Genomic DNA, 27,020 nt, shown 5'->3' with positions numbered 1-27,020 from the left:
CTAATCGCCGATATGGAAAACACAATGGAGCAGCATTGGGATATCTCGGGAGTAATGTACACATGATGCGCTCCGCCACTCCGCTAATGCCATGTGAAAAGGAAGGAGGAACCGTCGTGCTCCGAGATCTTTTGGCCCATACCCAGATCCTTTGCGTTCAAATACACCAAGACAGAACCATTCGTTCATCCAGCAACGTCCGTGAAGACCTTTCAAGCTTAGTCCATATTCCAGCCTGTAGAGCGCAGTATAGCTCAACTCGTATCCGCCGAGCAGAAGCAACAGGGCGCAGATGCTGCGCACGGTGGTGAAATGCTCTATGCGAAGATGAAGAAGCCCACGCCAACGCTAATCCACACGATCGCGGCGAGCGTCTCCATCTTAACAGCAGTCTTAGCTCCGGCTGAGAAGGATCCCGAAGGCGAAGGTAAGGGCGATGCGGTAGGAAGTGTACCATTTGCGGAGGCAGTAATCCATGTAGAGTTCTTGCCAGTCGGGGTAGTGGGCGCATACTGCAGTGTTTTAGTGACGGTGGTTTGCGAAGTCCAAAGTGACGAAGACGCGGGAATAGATGTAGACGTGGGCGCGGATGTAACAGGTAGGGTATCATTTACCGTGCCTGTGTTGGCCAAAGTCGAGGATACCAGGACGGTGGACGAGGGCAGTAACGATAACGATTCGCCAATCGACGAAGCAGCGTATGGGACAGGCGTCTGACTCACCACCTCAGTCACAGATGTCGCTCTGTCAGTGGGAGTAGCAGTCGTAGTCGCGGGGTACAGTGATGGTAGCAGGCTCTTGACATCCTGAGGGAGGTTCTGATACCACTCGGGTTCGAAGTCATCTTGGGGCATGGGAGTGTCTGAGGCAGTAGGCATAGCTGTTCGGAGCACCGAAAGCACGGAGAGTTGAGTTGGATCCATGATTATGGGGTCGATCGCACGTCCGAGCAGGGCTGCGAGCTCATGATTATTGAGCGCGACCTTGGAGGCGAGTATGCCAGCGGCGAGAGCAGGAAGAATGAGCAGTGACTTCATCTTTGCGATCTGGTGTAGAGTCGCGTGGGGATCGTCTGGAGCAGTGTCGCGAAGTCACACTGTGATGTTGGGGAAAGTTCGAATGCGAGGGAGCGTGGTGTCGGTGTTGTTGACAAACAAGAAGGCGAGGGTAAGTGCGCTGGTACGACGAAAGTGGAGTGAAAGTGAGCAAGAGCTCAAGTCTGCGTCACAGCAAACTACTCCAGCGGACAAATCAATCTTGCCCAGCGAAGTTCCCACACAAACGGCTGAAATGCGAGTTGGACTGCCCCCCAAAAAAATCACTGTGGCTCCCTCTCTATAGCGGCGCCTGAAACGGCTAGAAATATCCGGAAGTGAGACGACTGACTGCAAACTGCTGTGACCAATGACTGAGGGAAGCTTAACGAGAATTTGTGCCACAGTCATTTAAACCAAAGTACTGAGAGTCTGATAGTGTGGCAGATATAGCTGTCCATGTGGTTGTCTTATAGCCTGGCGTCGCAGAATGAGAAGAGGTTCTTGAGGAAGTGAACAATGTGCGTGAGTGAGAATGAACGCGACCAAGGGCAGACTTCAGCAACGGCCACGAAATGCCATATCTTGATTGTCTAGGTCTGGCGAAGTAAAGTGTTCTGATGAGAAGAAGGAAACAATCCGATGATCTGTTCATAAGGTCAATGCGTTGTTATTGTTGTTGGTCCCTTGCGCGGATGCAAATCTACTCGGGGCATGTTTGCGTAACACTACAACATATCTCTGACAGGATCATGTTTCCAAACAATGACTCGACGTGGAGGACCGAGTCGAAACACAGCCGACCCAGAAGGAATATCAGGCGAGGTGACCTAGGCATCGTACCATGGTTGAAGCATTTAAGCGTAATGAAGTCCATATCTCCGAGCATGGTATATTGGTGGTTGACCTAGAGGATAGAGCATTTCGTCCCAGCAAGCCCTATAACAGGCTCAACTATGTCCAGCCTCATTGCCGTACTGTCATATAACGGGTCTCTGAATATCCCCTCGTGAAAAAACGCGTATAGATCTCAAAAACCAGCGGCTGAGCGCTCCAAGGTGATGTACATGGCTTGATCTGCCAGCTCAAGCTACTCGATGCTGCTCTTGCGTGCGCTTTCTAGCACCTTGAAGATCACCGATTCGTTGCTGCGCTATCCGAGACCATACCTTGCAATATATCATTGCGCGTGGTGACTGATGGTTGAACACGCCAGAGGTCAAATATACTTTCCAGAACGCTGTCGAAAGGAGCAGAAGAATGCTTGAGACGGTAAGGATAGAAAGAAAGAGGTTGAGAATAGTTGTCACATGCCAATCTTTCGTTCCGTTTCTCAACGGCTCCTTCCTTTCCTGGACCTCTCCATCACTCGTCATCGCCCCTTTTGCCTCAATTGGCGTGGCGTGCGGGGCACTACCCTTCTCTTTTGCCTCCCACATCGCACATGCATTCCTCGGCTCACGAACTTCTCATCATCTGGGCCCCGTATACACCCATGCATCGTCCAAAAGCAGTCGTGCCCATGGGGTAAACGATGGTGAGGCCGTGTAAGACACTGGAAAGGTTTCGCCGCGGAAGAAGCTAATCCAAAGTTGGACGTACCGAGGCTATTATGCGTGAGAACGGTGCAGGTACCAGCAACATTCATGTGAACTATCGAGAACTAGCACACATGGTGTCTTGTAAGTGGCTTGTAGTGGACTCAATTTGCAAGACTCCTTTTAAGATACCGAAAAGGAATTCATGGGGGTGTAGCATAGCTATATAGCCGTATTACCCCGCGATAGCTCCCACAGCTCTACCACATTACAGCTTAACGGCATCCTGCGACACACACAGACGGAAATAACACCAAGTATACGATGGCAGCACCATCAAGCGTCGATATTAAGAACCTCCAAGGGAAATGGGTCATGGTAAGCTATGCATCCGACCTCTCGTACCTCAATGCTTCCTGGTCATATTTACCTTTATACCAACTCATGTCTACGGAGATTCTAACACTACCAGAACAAAGTCATCTCGGATGCTTTTGACCCCGTCCTCGCGCTGCAAGGCATCGGCTGGTTGACCCGGAAAGCTCTTGGCGCTGCAACCGTATACCAGCACCTGAGCCAGTCACCAACAACCGGCGAGGACGGCCAGCCCACCACACAGATTGACATCGATCAGGCTGTCACTGGTGGCCTTAAAGGTAGTACTGAGAAACGCACGCTAGACTGGCACTATCGTGGGCACTCTGACTGGCTTTTTGGCACCCTCAAAGGGCGGTCACGTTACAACACTTTGGCAAAGATCTTAGAGGAGAGCAAGGGTAATGGCGTGGTTGAAGAGGATGCCAAGTACTTAGTGGAGGGTTGGCTGAAGGAAACAGAAGACGGCGAGGTGGTCGAGAGCTACGTAGACAATGAAGGGAACAAATGGACGGGATGGCAAATTTGGGGGTTTTCGGAGATCAACGGTGTGAGAAGGCTGACGAGGAGGTTCGCCATTCGGAAGAAGGACAAGAATGAGGTTGTCCGAGTACGTTTGGTATACGACTATGCAGGAGAGCTATAAGAGATGATGGCTGTACCTCAGAGGGGTTACATTGTTAGCAAGTATCACTACATACCTGGTGGGTGTCACTGTTCAAGTTCGCATATACACTCTCTCAATCTCCATGGTTACATCCTGTGCTTCCCAAAGAGTAACACCACATGCCTACTTATCGATGGAGTAGTAACTTCCCTTTGGTGCCACACTGGGCGTGCACTCAACTTCCATGCATCGCGTAACCTCGTGCGACACAAGTGAACTCTTGCCATTGAGCCATAGAAATACACACAACGGACATATATCAAATAGGATATATTTCGCCTTTGTGCCACGTTCTCGAAAGAACTTCTTAAGATTACCCAATTACTACGCTTCATCGGTTCAGGAGAAGCACAATATGGGAAACTTAAGTATCGCAGTATATCTGCGACAGCAGCACGCCACATGTCCACAACAAGTTCCAAAGTCGCTGCCTCTATCCTATCATACCCATTGAGACGACACCGAAAAGATGGTCTCGGTAATAACATTCGACCTTATCCTCGCCCTAATAATCTTGATATCCATGGTCCTCGTCCTCATACTCCTCTACTTGATCCTCCGCTGCATCAAACACACCAAAGCGCATCAATGTCCCGAAGTCTCTCCCGAGGCTGGACAAACCATCCGAAGAGAGTGGCTTTCTCATCAGTTCTCTCACCAACAAACACATCAAGAGCTCTATTTGGATCAGGAGCAACGGGCCTCATCGGTGCCACAATCTATTGAGCTGTTGCCACAGATTAAGCCCAGTGATGATAGGACGGAGGAGTGGCTGGAGAGAGGGAAGGTGGACAAGAAGGTGAATGTAGATTTGGATGATAGGGACTAGGGTGACTAGAAGGTGATAAAGGCGAGATCAAGAAAGAGTGGCTTGAGTTGCACAAGACATATTTGGTGTAGATGTACGTGCACACCAATTGGTGAAGATATAGGAGTACTATGGTGCGTTCCCGAGACTGGGCTCCTGTGTTGGATAGACCATAGAAGCTTCGACAGTATCGATTAGCTAGAGTCAATGAAGTTCATCGGCACGAGTTGGATTACAATCCAATCAGCAAACCCTTGAACCATGCTTTGAGCTTAGGTCTGACAGCGCTTGTGGAAGAACTCTGTGAAGCGTGGTGAAACGTTGGTCGAACACTCATGCTTTACTACATCTCGCCTCATACGAAAACCAATATTGCTGTCGTGTATACAAAACCGACCTTAGGTGTTCCCACAATATGACCATTGCCCCGCGTTTATGATTGTACAAAAAGGTATTGAGGAAGCAGGCGGCCTCGAGTCTCGTAATACTACTAACTAAGTGATCAATTCAGAACCCCGATGCGAAATGCAGATCCCAAGCGGCCGTCTCAATATTGACACCCGCACTGCTCACACAGGATACTTTGGACGAACCACAACACACGGGATGTTCGTCGATCAGCCGAGCGCTATTGCAAGTGGACTTACTACAGTCAGCAGCGATGCTCAGCCGAGTACCATCGCGATCAGAGTGCTCGATATAACATCATCGATTGGGATTGACGCGCCAGCATCATCGCAAACACCTTCCACAATAATGGTGCATACCAATCCCAATCCTTCGACTTCACGCCCGCCATCCGCAGCGGAAGACACCCTCTCTGCAGGCGCCATATTCGCGATCATTGTCGGCTCCATTGTCGGAATTATCTTCCCCGTCGTTTTATTGACACAATATATCAAGCGCGGGAATCGGATGAAGGAGGATAATATCGTTCTCGAGGAGATCTTGGTGACAGAGATTGCGAACGAGAAAGCGCAGGATGTAGGATCACAACAGTTACAGGAGACGTCAGCCAGGAAGGGGGCGGCTGATCATTTCATGGTGCACTTTGAACAACGTGATCTGGAGGCGAAGGCAGCGAGAGAAAGTGCAAAATAGGAGTCTATGCTTCTGTAGTCGTTGTGTTAGCCGAGGCGTGAAGACGGTGGAGCTTAGCGGGTTTATATGTTCGGTGTAAAACATTGGGCGGGCGATAGAAGCTTTTGATGGAAGCTTTAGGAGAAGATTTCAAAAGCGCCTACGCTCTGTTTGAGCTATCGCTGATTCTATTAAGGTACTCTGGATGCGGAGATGTTCGTGATTGCATTGAATCCTAGATGGAAGCTGATAGGAAAAGATATCACAATGCGTGATAGGAGGCTGGTAGTGCGAGGAATTGTCTTGATATATTCATTATATTCCTCTGTTCGATTTGAGCATTGCAACTGAAAGGTTCAGCCTCGGTTCAGTCGGATGGGTAGGTAAGATACGTAATATGCTTGTGGCAAAGCAAGTTTCAACTTGAGAGTCAACTTTGTGACGCTCATATACCTAACGGTGATGTCTATAAGACCTTGCGCGTTTGAAATATCGTCCTATCTTATTCGGATTCAAACAATAAGCCTATTCGTTGGTACGATATTGGTTTGGTGATTGAGGTTGTATATGGCCCGCTCCCTGACAAGTGTCTAGCGGCAGTGGTAATTTGAAGCCTATTCTGAACCGGGTAAGAGGTCGACTGAGAAAAGGAGCTGCATCACATCAGTCTGTCCATTGGGGCGGAGACATAATAGCACGAGAGTTTGCCGAGAAAGAACGTGGTCCAACGGTTACTAGGCTGCACCAGTCGGCTAGCATGGAAGCTCGGGCCCCGGGACCAAATTTCACGACTTTCGTAAACAAGTTACCTGTTGTGCACGCGAAATTGAACTATTCTTTCTCTCGTTTGTAGTTCGAGGACCAGCTTAGTGGAATAAACCTCAATCATCCAAGCTGCTCTTCTGTGACTACAAGCACACTGCCCGCCACCCAACCGAGTCACTGCCCGCCCCACCCGATTCAACCTCCGCGAACCCCAGTGCACGAGCACACGAGCTCCTCTCTCGCCTTGTCAAACACCGACAATGACTGCAGAGATGGATATTGACTTCACGCGCCGCAACAAGAAGCCGCGCCCCCTATCTGAACACGAGAAAGAGAAGCTGGACGAGTTTGTCGACGCGATCCATTATTCGGCGAGGTGTGTTGTTTACCTGGAAGACCGTCGGCGCATCCTAAGCTAACCGTACTATCAGATACTCAGATGACCAATACGAGTATCGACATGTGCAGCTTCCAAAGCAGATGCTGAAAGCCATTCCCAAAGATTACTTCGACGGTGCTCGAGGCACATTGAAGCTGCTGTGGGAGGAGGAGTGGAGGGCGCTTGGGATCACACAGGTACAACATCTCGATAAGCCGGAAAGATGCATATGCTGACCTAGGACAGAGCTTGGGTTGGGAGCACTACGAAGTCCATGAGCCAGAACCACATATTCTTCTCTTCAAGTAGGTTCCACTTCGAGACTTGCGAGCCACGCTCTAACAACCTGCAGGCGACCGATCAACTATCAGCCACCAATGCACTAGTTCGACTACTACCACCTTCGGCCGGCTTGAGGCCTCTCTGAGACCAGTCGCGACGCGCACAGCCGCTGCGTAGACCCATCCAGCAGACGACACCGCCACCTCGCGGCGACACCTTCCGCCGATACCTTCTGCCTTCTTTGTCTATTTTGAGCGATACATGTTAGATATAACGACGACATGATAATGGCAGAACGAATGACGTGCTGGAGCCAGAGTATATGGAACCATTCAAGAGTGCATGGCAGTCCCGTATGGAAGAACAATGGAAGCTCGTATTTGTATATATGGCCGCCATAAGAGCTTCGTGAAGCAAACGGGCACCAATCGTCACCATTCGAGCTCATGGCTCCTAGCAGCCTCGAAAACTCCTGATAGCTTCCATCAATTCTCAGACCTTCTTGCTTGTTGCAACACATGTCTCTCCATGAATTCCATTGTAGAAAGTCAGTCCCTGGCATTCAACTCTCCATTCCCTTCACTAACGCTTTCTTCCTTTTCAGCATAAGTTTACGGTTCGGAGTACGAGCTTCGCGAATCCGGGCATAAAGGCATGTTTCCCCTGGTTTAAAGCCTTGCACTGTCAGATATGCAGTCTTCTAGAAGGATTCATGCAGGGCTAGTCAATGCCTACAGGATTTCTACGGCTTCTAGAAAACGGCATGCATGAACCTACCGAAGACGTCGTAATGCAGTTCGGCCACGTTCAGACTAGCGTTGCTCGCCCTTCCCCTATTGGTTGACCCCGCACATCCGACCCGCTGCATTCCCGCATCAAATCCATGCGTCTTCACTTTGGATGATGTGTCTGAACCAGACACTGCTTCTTTTTTCACCCATACAATTTCTCGACCCATACAGCACTCTTCGTGAGAGACCTGATGCTAACGACGAGCCGAGACCAATTTACGCGCTGGGCCAATACACATCAATTCCAGCAAGTCCGACACCGATCACACAATTGAAAGTCCTATCTAGTCTCATAGGCCTCCCTCGCGCATCACCTAGCTCCCCCAACTGATGAAGTGCCCATTTCGAAGCGAGGTGAAGCTCGCATGGCTTCGCCTCCGGGCGGCCCCTGCTACAGTGCGTGTCTCTGTACACCGTGTTTAATGCATGACTATCTCCAGCCGAGAACGATAACACTAAGCTCCTTGCTTGGTGCTGTTAGCACCTACTCCATATTCACCCTGAACGTTTTCTCTCAATCAGGGTGAGCATATGCACCATGCTATGAGCGGGAAATTGCTTCCCACGAAAACTTGATACACAGGTTCTCGCCGGCTGTAGCCTCGAATCCAACCTTGTTCGATCGTTTTTCTCCCGAGTTGTGGCATGTCATGCACTTTGACTTTCAGCTTTTACCAGGTCTGTGCTCTCAACAGGTAGGCAATATCGAGTGATCGTCTTTTGGGTGACTGGATAGAGCGAATTATATTCACGGAAGGGATGTGTTTTGGTACATGAATGTCAACATAGCCGTGGCAGGCTAAATTTGACTTTCTGGTAATCGTACGCACGTAGACTACACATCTGTCTGTAAATACGCGCCCGATCCATCGGAAGAAGTTCATTCGATCTATTGTGTATTATTATCGTTAGAATCACTTCCTTCGTCGCTCCCTTTTGATACGCCAAATCTACTCAGGATGAAAACTTGGCTCCAGAACAGGCGTCTCCGGAAGCAGCGTTCGCGTAAGTCATCATCGTTCGGGCAAGCCCCTCTACTTACTTGATACCAGAAGCGACTTTGCCCTTACAGCGATCCGGGTCAATCGAGGTCGACGAGATATCCCCAATGCGGCCACTGCCAGCGATATCCAAGCCAAGAGATGCTGCAAAATCATCAGCTATCGGCATTGCCAGCAGGATGTCTATGGAACGCTATCTGAATGCACCGCTGTCAGATGAGCCTGCCTCTGTTCCAGATATCACTGCTGCCTTGAAGAAGCAAACCTCACATAACAACGTCGTTCGCGCAGCAAACACAACAAATATACACCACTCACGAGAAACGTCAGCTGATGCAAACTCAGATGGTCGGCGGACATTCTTCACCTCTGGTAGCGCCCCAGATACTGTGGATACTTCCTACACTACCCATGTCACAAAGCGCAACATACCGCAGCCCACTGTTACCATCCCACTCGCGTTACAGCGGCAAGATTCGCAACTCTCGAGAGTATCCTCACCTGAGAGACCTATAACTGCCGGTACGGTCGGCCCTGTCGATATGGCAAGGAATTGGGCAGAGCAAATGGAGAAGTACATGCCTGGCTACATTCCTGACCAAATGATCGACTACCGCGCAAAAGCGGAAGAAGAGATTGTTAAAATTCGGGAGAAAGCTAAACAACTAGAAGAAAGGAAAATACTGTACAAATACGAGCGCAATGGCTCAAATCTGATCGCACCAGTCATTACGGATGAGATGGCATATGCACAAATGGCTGCGCGCCCCAAGTTGGCTTGGATCCTGGGTGGGGGTTTTACTGACTTGAATCCTGTTGGTAGATCAAATTTAGTAGCGGTTACTACAGAGGACATACCGGACCGACCAAGTACTGCCAGCAGGACAGGCGACACGCAAAAAGTCCAACTACCACGACGGAGCAAGTCCAGCGGTGCTTTGGACGAAAAAGCCCGCCAGGGGGCCGCTGAAAAGGTATCTAGGAGACTGGTTGAACGAAGGCCGAGTAAGCGACCCAAATTTTACTGTACTTTCTGCCATAAACGGTTCCACAGTCGCCTCGAGTGGATGAGACATGAAAACACTATACACATGCCGGAAGAGCTCTGGATATGCTGTCCGAGGACCGGAGTGTTTCCTCGAAGATGTCCTTTCTGTGAGCAGAGCGATCCCAGTCCATCACATCTCGCCGACCACAATTATCTTTCTTGTCAAGCAAAGCCTCTCTCTGAGCGTACTTTTGGCAGAAAAGACCATTTCCTACAGCACATATCCCAGATTCATAAAGTAAGTCCCGGTCAAAAGCCCGCTCGCTTGACAGAGTTGGTGGATGCCTGGAGACACCCTCTGCCATTGGAGAAAGGCCACCAAGCGCTGCACTGCGGCTTCTGCGGGTCAAAATTTGCATCTTATCAGGAACGTACCAAACATGTTAGCCAACACTTCATGGAGGGATTTGATATGATGTCTTGGTGGAAGGATCGGGTCAGCCACGATGTCCAGCTCGGAGTAGAAGCGGGCGTTGTGCCGAAGCCGTAGGTACGAATATTCCATTGAACCTGTAGTCACTGACTGGAGACAGGGAGGCACCGCATAAGTGTGCATACTGTGAGCGGGTCTATGATAACCTTATCGTAGCACAGCAGCTCCATCCAGTGTGTAGGATGTGGTCATGTAGCTTCATTCCGGGCATTCAGTACACCATTTATCCAGCTTCATCGCAATCAGAAGTCGCAGCAGTTTGTTGCTATTGTAATGATACTCTTGTTCACGGGGACGGAAAAATCAAAAGTGCCCTTTTGAAAAGTCATCTTATTCAACACAATTTCCGCAAGTGCAATCAGAGGCTGTACTTTTCTGGACAGCAGTTTCGGCAACAGTACGTATGGTCCATGAACAAACTGCAAGTAACGCCCACACTGACTTTGAACCTCCCACCGTTAGTCTCCAAGACAATCATAAAACTACGTTCGATGCGACATTGTTCGCCGGATGGACTTTTTTATTAAAGTCTAGCCGAAAGGACAGGCCTTCCGTCTTCCAGCAGACAGAACTACCGACAATAGCTGCTCGTCGAATCAACACTGATCCAGGAGTGACGACGAGGAAAGGAAACCCATGTAATATACCATCCAACTTCATGGATCTGACGGACCCACCTCGGCACATTGAACCAGCCAGGTTGCGTCGGAAGGCCTCAATTCAAACTCTGCATCGGCCGTCGGTGCAAGAGATGCGCGGGTCATCACCGTTTTTCACTCGCTCAGCTACGTTTGATTTTGTTGCCCATGGACCTCGGGTTGCTGCATCGGGCGATTCTTCGGCCAAATCCAAACCTAGTAATGGTACAATATCAATGCCTGTGGATGTGATCAACACATGCCCGAAATTCTACAGGAGAAGATTGGACGCGTCGACCCGAAACCGAATCTATCTGCGCGAACGCGATGATTTACTCTCGAAGAACTCGCAGTACCTTTACCGGCAAATACCAGGTAGTATCTTTGGCGGACTGATACTCCATAGCTCGATGGTGGGAGCTATACCAGCTCGCTTGACAAACTCAGTCGACATCTATTCGCTGGATTAGATGTAGGAGTGGGAGCATTATACTACGGTACAGCGTTCCACCCAGTGGTTTCGGATGGAAGTCGGCCCGACGTTGGGTCTTCAAGGGCTATGTCATCAGTCTAGATGTTCCGCTGTCTATCACATGTTCGATCCGAGCGCATAGATTTCGTAACAACACCGACGAAAGTTTGGGACGTAAGGAGCCAAGTCGAAAAATAATCTTCAGTCCACTTACAAGAGACTGATAAGTCAAAGGGTAGTCTGGAAGGTTCTGATAGCGCTCCCAAATGACAGTGCAATTCATTTAGCAACTTAGTGCCCTGGTTGTTGAGAGATTTCCGCAGCGGGAACGGCATAAAGCAATGTGACTAGGTTCTTCCGGCTATCTGTGGCCTCGAAACCCAAGGTTGAGGTTGCTGGCTATTGTGAGCTAGCCCGAGTTTTACGTACATTGCGTGGGTAGCTCGAGAGATGTGTCGTCTTGGAAAGGTCTGACGTTGCCCAAATCGCCTAGTAGCCCCTGAGTCGCGTCGCACAACGGCAGCGGCTGATGTGACATAAGGCAGTACTAGGTGGTTGGGATTGGAGGACATATGGGTCGCATTGCCGCTATTCGGAGCGGGAGGCGTCTTGCCGAAAAGGCGAGCGGTGAGGGCGAGGCAAGGGTCGAGCAGAGTGGAGAGAGATGATCGTGTGGAGAGGCCACGCGCGACGCGTGCGGAGGGCTTTTGAGATCGCAAGGCTGCAGATCGTGCGAGATGGCTGCGGGTTGACTATTACACCTACCATAATCTTCTATATCCTTGTGGGAAATTTTCCAAATGGCGTCAAAGAATGATACGGCAACCAGTTGCTATTTCCCCAGTAGACGCTAAGAAGACCGGTGGCACAAGAGGCTTGCGCAACGGTCGCATACCGAACGATAGGTGGTAGATTATGATGCGTTGAGGGGGCGCGAGTTGCGCTCCTTTCCGTGGGTGACGTGCAGGCGCCAATGCTCAGTAGGATAATCAGTACCTAACAGCAACTCGGTGCTTGGTTGGAATGGCGGATGAGCGATAGCAGGCCAAAGACGAGGCAGAGATAGCAGATGCTGAGAGGTAATGTTTTTACGCGCGACAACGAGCCCAGGGCGGAAGGCGCGCCGCCCATTGGCTCCATAGCGGTTTCCTTATCAGCTCCAGGGCTGGGTGGTCGCTTCCGTGTCGGACTCGTACAGGCGCGCTAAGCCGCCTTGGGTTGCCATCACGTAACTAAAACTAACTACATGGAGAATTACTATCAGGTAATGTCGAGGCCCGAGCGCCCATGGACATGTTCGCATATGCGTGCTGCGCTCAAACCTCAAAAGACTCGCGCAACGCTCCCAGGCCAGCATTATCTCGCCTTCATACGACTCCCCACCCCTGATTATGTGCCTGCTCTCTCCCCGCACAGGGTTCTAGATCTCAATATCACCACCCTCCCCCCCCAGCTTCTGCCCGCCCTGTCCCGCTCGCGTCCGCCCGCTCTCGCTCTCGTCACCCTGCGCAGACCTTCAATGACGGCACGAACTATCAACCACCTCATACTCCTCGCAGCCGTGACCGGCAACTTAGGGCCCTAATCAGGGTCTCTCTTGGCAGTCCGCTGCATTACTCGCTCGTCTTTTGCTTTTGCCGCCTCCGCCCAATAAACCCCCCCAGTGGACCATAAACACCACTCCCACGCGATAAGCCCTGGTCACATTCCCAATTGGGGCCGATATCTACACTCCGGTCGTGTGACTAGTGCAACGCAACACTCTTGCTTGCTTGCTCTACCTCCTGCAGCTCTCTTGCGGGGCCAAGCCAACGGCCCGCTCTCTACTGTATCAGTAGCATAGACCCGGTCTGCTAGCTGCAACTAGGCTTACCCGACCCTCTTACGATACCCGCCCTTATCTCGAGTGCACCTTTCGTGTCCGATATCGATATGACGACCGCCGTTGCTATACAGCCTGCCATGCTGCCACGCCCGACACCTGTACCTATCGCCGCCGCCCGCCCTCGCAAGATCCAAAAGCCCTCACCTGGCAAAGAGAACTTGGTCGCCGGCAAGCCTACCTCCAACAACGGCCCCGTCTCTAATATCCGCTCACGGAGGGAACGCCCCTGTGACGCGTGTAGGAGGAGGAAGAGTCGCTGTGTCATACACGAGGGCGCTGTGCTGTGTGTCTTGTGCGAGTTCCACAAGCAGGAGTGTACCTTTGTGCAAAGCCCACTGCCTCGGAAGAGGAAGGTCGTCGACGGCGACAAGAAGGATTCACCCAACAATATCAAGAAGAGGTACGTTTAGGCTTTTCCCACTACTGTGCGTCACGTCGTGATCCCGCACCTCGCTTGGGCATGTTCGTCATTTGGCACCTGCTATGCCGCTTTCGTTCCAACACAGCATCACGTGCTCACGTGTGACCGTGCCTTGCTCGTCTCATCCCTGGGTTGCTATTTCCCGTTACTTCATCTATTCCGAGACACAATCGACGCGTCTTATATCTGTGACTTGGACGGCAACAACTAATACTGATACAGATCGGTCGATACAGAGCCACCGCCACTGGCACTGTCGACACCTACCATCACCGCAACCGCGCCAAGTCCTCCGCCGCCGCAGTCCCAACTAGCCACACTTCACCTACCTCAATTAGGCGAGACTTTGGGGCTCCAACGACGTCAACACAGCAGATACATTGGCTTGAGTTCCCCTTTCGACTCCCTACTCATTGGCCTATCTCAATTCGATACCCGCAACGAATCTGCCTTCGACCTTGGCACTCTTCGACGAGTGAATGATCATGAATGCTTCATCATGTTGCCTGACGAGAACACACAAGAATTTTCTGGCGAGGCCGAGGCTTTGAATCAGGTTGAGCAACTCGTTCATCCACATGGTCCGGCTTTACTAGATCTGTACTTTCAGGTCGTACATCCGAGCTTTCCCGTCATTCAGAAGAACCTGTTTGTTGAACGATATCGAAATGGCGATCGAGGTTTCTCGCCGGCCCTCTTGGCCGGTATGTACATTCTCGCTCTTAATTGGTGGTCTTTCAACCCTAAGCTTGCGAACTATTCCAAGCCGGATGCAGCTCGACTAGAGACTATTGCAATGAAGGCGCTCACTGTTGCCATGGAGCGACCCAAATTATCTACCGTGCAGGCTGGATTACTGCTGTTGCAACGCCCAGAAGCAGATTCATGGAGTTTAACGACGCAACTGGTGGCTATAGGTCAAGAACTTGGTCTACATCTTGATTGTTCATCATGGTCGGTTCCTCTTTGGGAACGTGGTCTAAGGAAACGAATTGCATGGGCACTCTACATGCAGGATAAGTGGAGTTCTCTAATTCATGGCCGACCCTCACACATCTTTAGTGCAAATTGGGCGGTCAAGCCGATTGCTGAAGAGGATTTCAACGAAGAAGATGATGGTTACGATACACGGCAAGAAGAGACTGAAGATGAGCAAGAAGAACTTTACCAGGGGCGGATACTGTTTGCTCAAATGATTGCCCTTACCCAAATCATGGCGGAAGTAATGGACACATTCTACACTCAGACAGCCATTCATGACTTTGCCAACGCTGGAAGGAAGTCGACAGAGCTGATCCTCGCTCGCGCGAAACCTGTCCAAATCAAGCTACGTCAGTGGCATGAGAGACTGCCTGCGGAAGTCAAGATGAATGCGCCTAGTAAGGGCAAGCTGACGTCGACCGGCTACCTGCATCTTGCCTACTTCGCGACGGAGATCACTCTCCACCGCCGAATCGTGCAGTCGCTAGACTCGACGGACCCAGATTCATACGGTCTTTTCATGTGTCGCAATGCCGCAAAGACACGTCTCATCTCCGCCATGGACTTGGTAAACCGCCTTAAGCCCGAGCATCTTCAGGCCTTTTGGTACTTCGCATCCAAGGTGAATTTCACTCTCATCGGCACCTTCGGGTCGCTCCTCTGGGCCACGGCGCCTGCGAAAGAAGAAGCCGAGTTCTATAAGCTCAGGCTCCGTGAATACCGCTGGACACTATCCGTCTCTTCTAAGCGTGCCGATTTCCTCGATTACGCAGTCATGATGTTGGACGCGAGCAGGGCGATGCTGAACAACCTCGCGGAGAAACCAAGTCTGGCGGAGCAGATCAGTAGTGCGGGTGTACCCCCCGCAGCACCTCCACGACAATACTCGTCATTTCCGAATATGGACCCGCCGCAACATCTGCACAACTTGGGAGGCTTCAGCCCGGAAGACATTGAAATGGATGATGGTGGTGATCTGCAGAGAATGTCGTCCGGCGAGAGCTTTGAAGGCTTCAATGATGGGTCGCAGTACGATAGTAGGCCACCCAGTCGGCCGCACACGGCGGGGGACTCGCCGCACTCAACATAAGCAAATCTTTGTTTCCTTTTTTGGCGCATCGAGCCGGTGGCCTTTTTCAGCGACTTACTGGGTGTATTTGATAAAGCATCCTTCGTCGTGGTGTGGAGGCTTTGATTTTTACAGCGAGCAAGTTCTTTGTTCTACATTTACGAAGGGCGTTTATATATACACGCACATGGCGAGGATTTCTGAGGGCAATCGCGCAAGGATGGCGCGATATCGCGACACGCGACATAGAAAGGAGCCCGCGTGGGGGATTTTTTACGTATTCATGCTTGCTCTTTAGCGAAACGACATAACGCTTACGATATCTTAGACCACCCATTGGATATAGACAATATGGGTGCAGGGAATAGATTATGAACTTGTTTGCCTTGTTTAGAGGGTAACACATTGACACATTCGCCATTGTTGTGTGCGAAAGACTGTGATGATGTGATGTTGTTCTTTCCTACATTTATCTCTGTTTGGCTCCAAGCAAGATGTCTTGCATGGTCACACTGGGGCAGGGGATGGCATGAGTGTGACTCATTGTCTAGCTACTTCCCAAGGTTTGTTTTGTTCTTGGGCAGGCCCCTTTCACTGCCCTTATGAGTTTACTCGTGTTTTTGAATAGTTCTGTGTGCGTTGTGATATTAGACTGGCTTCTGGGACGAGTCCAAGTACGAATTCGTGAGGGTATCTATTGAGTATGTTCGTTATGTAAAAGTGAAAAAAGGTAAAGATGAAAACCTATATGCTGTGCTAAACCGCTGACTGCTAAACGTTGACTGCTAAACGTTGACCGCTAAACACTGTACGCCTATACGCTGACACTATTATTATATTACTCCCCCTTTGTTTCCATCCCATCCCTTCTCTTGTCCATGTACCGATCGTCATAACTTCATTACATCAAACACCCCCTCCAGGAACTCATTAAACTCCCCCTTTAGCGCCAAATCTGCCATTTCTTCTTCTTCTTCGGCACCACAAAGCTCTCCTGGCTAAGCTCTTCTCCTTTACCGCTATAACTCCTCCCATCACCATCATCATCTAAGCTATCGTACTCATCGTCATCCTCGTATCGTCCGTCACCAAGATATCTAGCCCCAACACCAGCATTGCCATTCCGCGTAGGATAGTTGGGGTATGACGAGGTACGATCATAACCACCTCGTTGCGCATATTCTGCGCGCTCAACTGGCTTTGCATATTCCCTTTCAGCGGGTGTTTGTTTAGCGCCCGCTGTGGCCTGGCCTGCTCGACTGGTGGGCGCGCTGGAGGGGTAGCTTTGGCCCTCGCGACCCCCAGACGCGAAGTAGTCGCCCCCTGATGTATCGTTGCGGGCTTGCATACCCACTGGTCCGTCTCGCGAGTAAGGGGAGCCGGGGCCCGCTCCTACGATGGCGGGGTGAGGAGGGTAGGATTCGCGCTTAGATCGCTTCTGTGAAGGAGTATGAGTAATTACGTGCGCCTCATGCTCCCACTTCTTATCGTGAGAGTGTTGGTTTAGGATGCCGCCCATCGCCCGTCTCTGCACTTTCGGCTCCGACTCCGGCTCGGTTGCTGGGGCTGGCAGCTGGGACTTGTGCGAGGAGTTATACGTGGGTTGTTTGCGGGTGGAGACGGAGCGGGATGGAAGCACTGAAGTTTGGGTCGTGGTCTGAGTTGTCGTTGTGGTGCTTGGATACTGCGGAGCGCTGACATGCCTTTTCGCGGCGACTGACTCCCAAGCAGAGGCCCTAGATCCATTTGTAGGAACATCTATACTCTGTCTTCGGCCTTGATCCTGACTTTGTACGGGCGCGAGGCCGCGAGAACCGTCTGTCTGCTCTAGATCTGCACGCGGAGGAGCTTCATACGAGTTAGTATGGTAGCCAGAGCTCAGCCGGTTCTCAGTAGGGGGAGCTCGAGCGGAGGCAGAGTTGCGCTTGTTTCGCGATCCGAAACCTGGGATGAGGATTCTGGGTCCGACTTTGTACCTTTGACGGGTGCGCTCCTCTTCGTCGTCCGCAGAGATCTCCCCCAGCTCACTGCCACTCTCACTGCCCGACATTGAGTATCCGTCATCGCCGATCTTAGACTTGTGTTTCGCACCGCCACCAAAGACCCCAAACATGCCACGAGACTTGCGACGTTCCGTCTCGAGAGCACCGGGCTCGGGCTCTGTATAATGGAGAGCTGGCACGAGAAGTCGGTATGGTGTTGTAATGCCCGCTGGGTCGTGTTGTGAGACTTCTAGGTTAAGACAGATGTCAAGGCCCCCTTCAAGGTTGATGAACTCGCTATGCTGCTGCAAGCCCTTCTTGCCTAGTATACTAGGTCGACGATGGAAGTTGGACGGTCGATCCTGGGAGACGATGTCGCGATTTCGAGGTGGCGACAAGCTCCGAGAAGAGTCCAGGCGTGCGTCGTCGACTGATGGACGGCGACGGAACAGTGACGACAAAGAGTTGCGGCGCGAGCGAGGTCTTTCGGGCTCAGACCGGTCAGGTGAAAATGAGGATTGCGGCTGATTGCGAGTACCAGTCTGTTCCTCGTCGGCAGCAGCATTGGCGGGGTTGTTATAATACGAGAGGGGCGGCCCTCGACTCCGTGCTGAGGGTCTTGTCGGATTCCCGCTGAACCGCCTCACCATCTGTCCAGGTGCGTAGTCTGAAAGTGTCCTCGAGAGCTGCGGGCCACCTTGTGGAGTTGTGGGTGGGGATGGTGTGGTCGGCGGAGAGTATCCTGGTTTGTATTCTCGTATGCTGCACCAGTTTCTGTGTGGTAGCAAATGAGTATTGTTCCTCTTCTTTCCGTTTACGTCATGAGTGAAGATAGGTATCATGTCCTCATCTGTGTATGGGTCAAGATGATGCACCTTGTTCCGTTTGTTGATGATATCTGCCATCATATCAGGAGGCGGCGTGTTGACAATAGCTGATGACACAACATTGGGCATGTATCTATGGTCCTTGTCCTTTGGAATGTTGAGCTTCTTGTTAGTGTAGAATTGACCTACAGCCGCAAGATGAACATCGCCTCCAAGAATGGTTATACGAACGGACTTGGTCGAAGCGATATGTTGCAGTTCACGGACGAACCAATTACGCTCCTCTTTGTGATGCTTGGCTGTCCAGTGATCATCTAGGTCATCTAAGAGTTCCACGCCGCCATCAAACTTGTTTACGAAGTTGCCAAGTAGCCCGGTACGTCCGAGAGCCTTGATAGGATCCATCAGTCTGCTGGTCAATATGTTCTCCAGGAAGTTCAACCGGGGGTAGGCGATGGGTACCCCTAGGAGGACGATCAAATGCTTGGTCTCACCCTTGATGATCTCATCTTCCAACCGATCGAAGACAATGTCGTAGGAATCTTCCGTAATGATCTCGTCACGCTGTCTTTCTGTACGACAGTCAAGACCTAGAAAGGCTACCTGGCGGCCAAGATGCATGAACACACTTCGTGAACGCTCTTTGATGTATGGACCTGGGTTCTTTCCGAGTACCCATGACGGTTCGGTCTTTTCGGTTTCAGCGGCCACAGATTGATGTTGGAAGAGCATGTAGTACTTGAAGGCAACAGCGCCAATACCAGTGAAGACTGGCGTTTGCATGAAATGGTGTGGGTACGAACCAAAACCCTACTAAAGTTAGCCGACAATTCTTAACTAAAATGCGATAGCCGACTTACGTCAATAATATCATGATCGTCCCAGATGTTCACCATTGGGATCTGGGAGTTTGCCATGCCAAATAGACCTTGCGAAAACCACATGGAGTACCGGTCCAGGTAAAATTGCTCCAGCTCGTTCTGCATCTCCTCGGAAAACGGTGCATTGTGCTTTTGTAGAGGGTTCCTGCTCTCAGTCCACTGCCTGAAAAGCGTGGTCTGCCTCATTGCTGCGTCGTTGTAGATTTGGTCACCCCCACCAATCATCACATGGAATGGGCGAGTCTGGTGAGTGTTCAAGACGTCCCGCCACATTGGATCTGGTCCACAGAACTCCTTTGATTCGACGCTCAAGGAAAAGCCGTTGCAACTGTGGAACATGATGTTCATGGATTCGCCCTTGGCTGGAACCCAGAATCCTACAGCAGGGCCGCGATTGATCTTGTACGCGATGCGTGTTTGGCTGCTTCCGAGTTCAACTTCGATGTTAAAGCGCCAAAAGGTAACACCCCGTTCCGCGTAGAGACGAATGCCAGGAATATCGCGCACTTTACCAAGCTTCTCGCCGTCCTTTTTGTGGACACGGGTAGACTTAATAGCCGATCCATTGGATGAACTTCGACTTGTTGCGAACAGACCAGTGTCATCCTCCAAGCGTGACAAGTCTTCATTCTCGGCGAGCTCATGGACAGGCTTGACGTACAGCGTCTTGCCAGTGCGCGAGACTTTACTCTGGCCTTCAACGGGATCAACATACGAAGGATCGAGTTGATCACCGTCAACCTCGAGGGGTGGTGGTGGTAGGATGTCCATGGGCTGCTTGAACAGTCGCAGTGTGGGCGGCTTCGAGTACGAGGACTGTGCATCAAGAGTGACAATCATCACGCTACCTCGCCAGATCTCTCGCTCCTTGCCTGCTCTGCTACGATCCCGACGAAGACCAGTATAGCGCAGGAGTGGTCCACACTTCAGATACAACTGGGGAGTGAATGTAGTCGGCACAGGAGGTTCATCTGCATAGCCATCGTACGTGGGCTCTACATGACCGCCAGAACGTCTTCGGCGGGAAGACTGACTTTCTTCCCACCATGCTTTATTGCCACTGTTGGCACTGACTGGGGCGTCCAAGTCGAGATCTTCGATGGTGAGACCGCCAACCGGCGCACCTTTCCACTCCTCTAGTGCAGGTGGTGCTATGTAGGTTCGCTCCGGTTGATCATGGTGTCCGAAATGGTGATGGCTATGAGACTCTTGTGATGCTCGAGGCTGCAAACCCGTCTCAGGTTCGGAGAAGCCCACGCTCTTACGGTTGGTTGGGACTGCAGGCGGGTCGTGAGGATGTAGGAGGTGGGTATCAATGTCTCGTGTATTTCCTTTTTGATCGATTTGTTGCTGTTGCATTTCCATCTGCGCAGCTATGATCCCTCTACTGTCTCTTCTCCCTTGTCCAACTCTTCGACTGTCGGAGCGGTTCATTTCAGCTCCCGCGGACGTATCGTCTACACCGACTAAACCGAGACCGGTGGGTGAAGCAATTGGCTTCCTATGAACACTCTGCGCAGTAGGTGCTGTGCTTCGATCACGGAAGCTGCCAGCGCCTCGTGAGACCCCTACTGGTTCTTTTCCCTTTAGGCTGGTACTCCGCGGGATACCAGCGTCAGTATGTGGCGCTTGCTGGTAGCTCGAAGCTAGGCGTGGTTGTTTCTGTGACGGTGCACGTTGAGGCGCTGGATCTGCTGCCCCTTGGCCAGTGGAAGGATCCCATGGCTCACTGAGATCATAGACAAAGCCGTCATCAGACTCCATGTCACTGATTTGGGGAGGCTTGTGTGGCATTGGCATTGAGACGTGGCGCTTGGAGCTAGCCGTCCGATTGGGGGCGCTGGTGGCTTGCTCTGCTCTTCGGGAAGGCTGAGATACCACTCGTTGCTGCCTTTCTGCAGCATCGCGCGCGCGACGTGCTCGCATGTCCGCTTCAGCCTTTTCTTGCGCGGCCAATTCGGCTTCGAGCATCCTCGCTCTTCTCTCCTCTTTACTTATGTCATCCAGCTTCCCCTCGAGTTTCTGGAGCGGAGATCGGTCGGGCACAGAGGGTTTGCGCTGCGAGTTGTGCCGTTCGATGGTCCCAGCCATTGGCTCGACTGGCGCATATGGAGGTGATCGTAGGTCATACAGTCTGTCGGCGGCTGTTTGAATGGTGGCTTGCTGTCTGCTGGGGTTCAGCTGGATGGCCGGATCGCGGGACCTGCCAGAACTCGAGCGCGGCGGTCCCCTGGAGCTCTGCCTTTGCGCATATGGATCTTTGTACGACATGGGGGGTGCGCGGGGGACGTCTGGAGCTGCGGGGACGGATTCGCTCATTGCGCCTGTAGTCGGGGGAGGAATCTGCTGGCTCTGTCGCCGTCTATGGGAAGAGGCTCGGGAGACGCCATTTGCCGTAGGAGCGGCTGCGACGGGCCGCGCAGTATTGCTGGGGACAGTGTTGGACATGGCGGGTTGGGGTTGGGCATCCATGGGACGGCGGTAGGAGGTGCGCTTCTGAGGATAGTGGTCGGGGAGTTTCTGGAGGATGGGGTTGACAGCCCGCGAGGAGCCGCTGGCCCTATTGTTTTCCATGTTGCGACGAGCTCATAGGGCTGGTGTTGGTGGAGGTGGTGGAGGTAGTGGTGGAGGGTCAAGCGGGACCTATCACGGTCGCGTCACCTTTTCGTGCAAGACGGGAGGCGTCGTGGATGCAGTCGGTCTATGTGGGTAGGTTACACTGTCACATCAGATGCTTAGAGAGGGATTCAATTGGTGTAATTCGAGGTAGCTACTACCTAAGGATAGGCTATGTCGGGTGCGGAGATGCGGAGGTGATGGCGGGCGATAGACACGAATGGCGACTTATGTTATGTACAAGGGAGATTAGATAGATGGGGGAGGAGGGAAGTGCAGGTAGAGGTGCGCAGGGGAGTAGCTGATGATATTCCATGGCCAGCCAACGCATCGACTCATTATAATGAGAAGGCGGGCGGGTTTGGATGGGGGGCTGGGATGATGGCGTCGACCAAGCTACTTACTGTACTACTTTGGTACACCGCCCGTCTATTCTGCCAGGCGTAGAGAGAGAGAGTGGACACCAAGTCCTCTTCCCGAATGGAGTTGGCGTCTCGGACATGCCCAGTCCATAGAGAGAAAAGACCCTGCTATCATCCACCCACCCACGCCCCAAGACATCTCACGCCTTCGCTCACGGTCCCTTTATCATTCCTACTTGCCAGCTTGTGCATCATTCCGGCCGCATCTTTCGGGCATTACGCATCCTGCTCGAGCGCCTCTTGTCCCCTGCCCTTGTCGTCGTAATCCATCTCCTTGCTCACTCTCAATAAGGCTCAATACCCTTTCACGCGACCACACGTCTGCACACAAACAACACCACCCGACATCGCGACATCTTCACCCTCTGGCCTTGACTTGACTCTACAAGAACCGCCTTTCGCTTCGGAAACGCTGCTACGATACATGACCGCAGTCCGCTGCTTATAACACCTACCCTCACGGCCCCCGTCGCCATGCGCATCCTCCACCTCTGGAGCCTGCTGTCAGCAGCGACGCTGGCTGCCGCGGGCAACCACCTGCCGCCTCGCAACTACTCGACCCACGACTACTATGCCGTACACATGTCCCCGTCGACATCGCCCTCGGAGCTTGCGGCGCATCTCGGGCTGACATACGAGGGCCCCCTGGCCTCGCTCGACCACCACCACGTCTTCAAGGCCCCGAAACACCAAAACGACATCGTAGACGAGGCAAGGCAAGAGCTCAAGAGGCGGCGGCGGAAGCGCTTGGTCGGGCCCGGGTACCACCCCCTCGACAGCGTACGCTTCACCCAGAAGCAGAAGATCAAGCCCCGGCATTGGAAGCGCAGCACAATACCCCCGCGGCAGGACCGCGCTGGCCCAGCCGTCACGGAAGCTATAAAGCAGCAGCGTGAAGTTGCCAGCAAGCTGCAGATCCACGACCCCATTTTCGAGGAGCAGTGGCACATATTCAACGTCAAGACACCTGGCAACGACATCAATGTCACCGATGTGTGGATGCAGGGCATCACGGGCAAAGGCGTCACGGCATGCGTCGTCGACGACGGCCTAGACTATGACAGCGCTGACCTAAAGGACAACTTCTTCGCCGCGGGCTCGCACGACTACAACGATCACGAAGACCTGCCTACCCCGAAACTCTCCGACGACCAGCACGGCACACGATGCGCTGGAGAAATCGCTGCAGGAAGGAACGATGCCTGTGGTGTGGGTCTGGCCTACGATGCAAAGATATCTGGCGTACGCATTCTATCAGGCGACATTACAGACCTCGACGAGGCGCTAGCCATCAATTACGAGATGCAGCAGAACCACATCTATTCGTGCTCGTGGGGTCCTCCCGATGATGGCAAGACTATGCAGGCCCCCGGAATCCTTATTGAAAAGGCAATGGTCACGGCTGTCCAACAAGGGCGCGACGGCAAGGGCTCCATTTACGTCTTCGCAGCTGGCAACGGCGCAGCGAGCGACGACAACTGCAACTTTGACGGATACACCAACAGCATCTACAGCATCACCGTTGGCGCCATCGATAAGAACAACGAGCACCCGTATTACTCCGAGGCGTGTTCGGCCCAGCTAGTGGTAACTTACAGCAGTGGCGGTGGCGACGCTATCCATACAACGGACCTGGGCGCGAACAAGTGTACGGGCCAGCATGGTGGTACATCTGCCGCAGGGCCCATTGGTGTGGGAGTGTATGCGCTGGTATTGCAGGCCCGTCCTGACCTGACATGGCGCGACGTTCAGTGGCTCACCGTTTTGACGGCGGTGCCTTTCGACCAGCCCAGCGACTGGAAAAAGACGTCTCTAGACCGCATGTACAGCCATCAGTTCGGATATGGCAAACTCGATGCCTGGGCTATCGTCGAAAAAGCAAAGGACTGGAAGCTCGTCAAGCCTCAAGCCTGGTTCTACTCACCCTGGATGCACGTCAAGAAGGCGATTCCAGAAGCCGGCCAAGGCATAGCCAGCGTGTTCGAGGTCACAGCAGACATGCTCAAGGACGCCAACTTTGAGCGCGTCGAGCACATTACCCTGACTATGAATGTAGAGCACCAACGCCGTGGAGACCTCGTCGTCGAACTCATCTCTCCCGCCGGCATGTCATCGCATCTTTCCACTGCTCGCCGTGACGACGACGCCCCCTATGGCTACATTGATTGGACCTTCATGTCTGTTGCGCACTGGGGCGAAGCCGGCATCGGCAACTGGACTGTCGTCGTCAAGGATGTGCATCCCGGTAACCAGAAGACGGGCGTCTTTACGGATTGGAAGCTCCGTCTCTGGGGCGAGAGCATCGACGCATCCAAAGCCAAGCTTCTTCCCATTCCTACAGAACATGACGATGACGACCATGATAAGATCGACGACCATCCCGCACATATAACTAGTGTGACGATACCCACTAGTACCGTGCCAACCATGACTTCTCTCCCCGATGACCATCCCGATCGCCCAGTGAACCAAAAGCCTTCTACTCCGGTTAATGAGGCGGAACAGACAGCGGTTACGACGGCAACTGTCTCGTCGACAGCGACCGCATCCGCGACTGCAGCACCATCGGAGAACTTTTTGCCCAATCCCTTCCCCTCATTCGGCGTGTCTAAACACACCCAAATCTGGATCTACGGTGCTCTCGCTCTCATCATTGCTTTCATCGCCGGTCTCGGCACCTACTTGTTCATTGCGAGACGCAAACGACTAAGCAATAGCCGAGATGCATATGAATTCGAAGTGTTGGATGGTGACGAGGACAGAGAAGACACTGGCATGTTGGGGGCGGCGGCAGGTGGCAGGAAAAAGAGGGCAAAGCGCGGTGGAGAGCTCTATGATGCGTTTGCTGGAGAGTCGGATGAGGATCTGTTGAGTGATGAGGAAGGAGATGAGGGCCCGTATCGGGATAGAGAGCAGCAGTATAACGAAAAGTACCAGGAAGAGGGATCCGATGCGGAGAACAGCAGCGGAAGCTCTGCTGGCAAGAGACAGTAGGACACTCTGCAGCTGTAGGGTTTGTTCCTTTGTACATGAATCATTGGGCGGCGTATTTTTTTTTTTTTTTTTGCGGCATGGCACATGGACATGCGATTGGAAAATGGGTATCATATTGTCCACGCAGACCTTTGACCTCACCAGCATAAAGCTAGCCTATTATGCGACCTTTCGTCCCACATTACCGACTCCTCTCCCAACCACACTAACCACAATCTCCCCTCTTTCGTTTTCACCTCCATTCTCGCGGAACCCCCATCCACTCCCACCGAAAACTTTTGAATCCCTTGCTAATTGTATAATCTCCTCATTCGCCAGAACGTCTCTGCCCAACGCCAGACGTCCCACATCTTCACTTCCCATGGCCATGAGCATCAACACCGTCGGCGCCGCTACGCTCTCGACACATCCTGCCTGTGATATTTTTTCGAGCAGTTGGTAGGCGCACTGCTTGCCAATTTCATCAGCCGGGACGCCGCCATCGGGTGGTGAGCACACGTCGGCCGAATATATGCATCCCGTGCTCGTTTCTGCTACAAGACTTAGTCCAAACCCCACGGCTCCCTTGACTTTGCCGGAAGGGTGGCCTTTGACGGTTGTGGGGATGAGGGGAGCAGGCGATGCATCGGAGAAGATGTATGTATCCGGCACGAATTTGTTTAATATACCACGCGCTTCAAAAATCATGCGCTCATTGTTAGACTTTGGCACCTCGACACAGTACGCTACACCTCTGATTTTCTTCACCCGCCCGGGGTTCAACAAGTGCAGTGTCTTCGGCAGGCGGACTTGGTGGTTGAATACGAGTTGTACTTCGCCACCTGCTCCTTTGCCTCCTGCAGGCGCACACGAGCGCTTGAGGATGCGGAGTTCAATGTTTCGCTCGATACCGAAGTTCTTGTACAAGGGTAGAATCGCCGTTCGGACAGTGTCTGCGCTCATGTCGCCGCTGAGTGTGGACGACGTTACGCAGCCTTCGCCGTGGAAAATGACGTTCATGTTTCCTTTGCTGAATGGCGCCAGTATGCACAACGGCACAAGCCACCAGCTCACGCCTCTTCTCCTGCACTCGGCTGGTATCTCGTGCCGTATTACGCCTCCACTTGCGCCCAGGCCTTCGGCTGAGCCTGTGATTAGGCCGGGGCGGTATACAAGCGTGGTACCTGTCATGCTGAATTGGACTTGCGAGCCATTTGTTACAGCGTCGAGGAGGCGTATGAAATTGGTTTCATGGCGGGTGAGGCCTGGGTTGGTCGACGAGGAGCGGATTTGCGAGATGCGAACAGGTCGGCCTGTGAGTGTTGCGAGGAGGAGGCGCGAGATGAGTTGGCGGTGGCCGGTGAAGTTGAGAGGCGCTTGCAATGATTCGTCGGCGGCCATTGTGAGTAGGTAAAAGTGTGGTGTTGGAGGTGCCTAGCGAGACGTTCTATGGTGGTTGGAGATACTTTTTTTGGTAGCTTATCGATTAACTTTGCTAGCGCGAGATCCGACCGCTGGCCCCGTGCTAGGTTCGCGTCGAGGGTCAGCGCGTGCCCGGGCGTCTCATTCAGCCTTGAGACTATCTAGGTCGGCTTCTTTATACCTTCACGACGGGTTTTCTCTTGCCATCAGGTGATTCGCATCCCACTCGA

At 52.4% G+C, this 27,020-nt stretch overlaps 10 protein-coding genes across 10 annotated transcripts; 7 read left to right on the top strand and 3 right to left on the bottom strand.

Annotated features, from left to right (window-relative positions):
* Window positions 1-5: 5 nt before the first annotated feature.
* Window positions 6-1,088, bottom strand: K460DRAFT_421633 (uncharacterized protein). Its single transcript, XM_040938154.1, has one exon. It carries the CDS (start codon window positions 1,035-1,037, stop codon window positions 318-320), a length of 720 nt encoding a protein of 239 aa, XP_040782531.1. The 5' UTR covers window positions 1,038-1,088; the 3' UTR covers window positions 6-317.
* Window positions 1,089-2,896: 1,808 nt separating this feature from the next.
* Window positions 2,897-3,593, top strand: K460DRAFT_297364 (uncharacterized protein; the record flags this gene model as incomplete). The annotated part of the gene is made up of 2 exons (XM_040929703.1): window positions 2,897-2,950; window positions 3,045-3,593. 2 exons carry the CDS (start codon window positions 2,897-2,899, stop codon window positions 3,591-3,593), a joined length of 603 nt encoding a protein of 200 aa, XP_040782530.1.
* Window positions 3,594-4,083: 490 nt separating this feature from the next.
* Window positions 4,084-4,443, top strand: K460DRAFT_411282 (uncharacterized protein; the record flags this gene model as incomplete). The annotated part of the gene is made up of 1 exon (XM_040937469.1): window positions 4,084-4,443. The coding sequence occupies one exon, from the start codon at window positions 4,084-4,086 to the stop codon at window positions 4,441-4,443; it is 360 nt and encodes a 119-aa protein (XP_040782529.1).
* Window positions 4,444-4,947: 504 nt separating this feature from the next.
* On the top strand, window positions 4,948-5,523 carry K460DRAFT_399593 (uncharacterized protein; the record flags this gene model as incomplete). The annotated part of the gene is made up of 1 exon (XM_040936242.1): window positions 4,948-5,523. One exon carries the CDS (start codon window positions 4,948-4,950, stop codon window positions 5,521-5,523), a length of 576 nt encoding a protein of 191 aa, XP_040782528.1.
* A 1,004-nt stretch (window positions 5,524-6,527) lies between these two features.
* K460DRAFT_381468 (CKS-domain-containing protein) lies at window positions 6,528-7,032 on the top strand (the record flags this gene model as incomplete). Its single annotated transcript, XM_040935358.1, has 4 exons — window positions 6,528-6,643; window positions 6,699-6,843; window positions 6,893-6,951; window positions 6,999-7,032. 4 exons carry the CDS (start codon window positions 6,528-6,530, stop codon window positions 7,030-7,032), a joined length of 354 nt encoding a protein of 117 aa, XP_040782527.1.
* A 3,903-nt stretch (window positions 7,033-10,935) lies between these two features.
* K460DRAFT_371926 (uncharacterized protein) lies at window positions 10,936-11,511 on the top strand. Its single transcript, XM_040934451.1, has one exon. The coding sequence runs from the start codon at window positions 10,953-10,955 to the stop codon at window positions 11,307-11,309; it is 357 nt and encodes a 118-aa protein (XP_040782526.1). The 5' UTR covers window positions 10,936-10,952; the 3' UTR covers window positions 11,310-11,511.
* Window positions 11,512-13,273: 1,762 nt separating this feature from the next.
* On the top strand, window positions 13,274-15,688 carry K460DRAFT_297471 (uncharacterized protein; the record flags this gene model as incomplete). The annotated part of the gene is made up of 2 exons (XM_040929717.1): window positions 13,274-13,596; window positions 13,840-15,688. The coding sequence occupies 2 exons, from the start codon at window positions 13,274-13,276 to the stop codon at window positions 15,686-15,688; spliced, it is 2,172 nt and encodes a 723-aa protein (XP_040782525.1).
* A 620-nt stretch (window positions 15,689-16,308) lies between these two features.
* On the bottom strand, window positions 16,309-22,243 carry K460DRAFT_371924 (uncharacterized protein). Its single transcript, XM_040934450.1, has 3 exons — window positions 22,135-22,243; window positions 19,337-22,076; window positions 16,309-19,286 (listed from the first exon to the last, which is right to left on the bottom strand). Exons 2-3 carry the CDS (start codon window positions 21,929-21,931, stop codon window positions 16,611-16,613), a joined length of 5,271 nt encoding a protein of 1,756 aa, XP_040782524.1. The 5' UTR covers window positions 21,932-22,076; window positions 22,135-22,243; the 3' UTR covers window positions 16,309-16,610.
* A 183-nt stretch (window positions 22,244-22,426) lies between these two features.
* K460DRAFT_214313 (uncharacterized protein) lies at window positions 22,427-25,468 on the top strand. Its single transcript, XM_040927274.1, has one exon. The coding sequence runs from the start codon at window positions 22,870-22,872 to the stop codon at window positions 25,387-25,389; it is 2,520 nt and encodes an 839-aa protein (XP_040782523.1). The 5' UTR covers window positions 22,427-22,869; the 3' UTR covers window positions 25,390-25,468.
* An 80-nt stretch (window positions 25,469-25,548) lies between these two features.
* Window positions 25,549-26,769, bottom strand: K460DRAFT_297414 (RNA 3'-terminal phosphate cyclase-like protein-like protein; the record flags this gene model as incomplete). The annotated part of the gene is made up of 1 exon (XM_040929707.1): window positions 25,549-26,769. One exon carries the CDS (start codon window positions 26,767-26,769, stop codon window positions 25,549-25,551), a length of 1,221 nt encoding a protein of 406 aa, XP_040782522.1.
* Window positions 26,770-27,020: the final 251 nt, after the last annotated feature.

Source organism: Cucurbitaria berberidis (genome assembly GCF_010015615.1).
Source record: "Cucurbitaria berberidis CBS 394.84 unplaced genomic scaffold K460scaffold_8, whole genome shotgun sequence".
Taxonomy (NCBI): Eukaryota; Fungi; Ascomycota; class Dothideomycetes; order Pleosporales; family Cucurbitariaceae; genus Cucurbitaria; species Cucurbitaria berberidis.
This window is presented reverse-complemented; position numbering and strand designations above follow the sequence as displayed.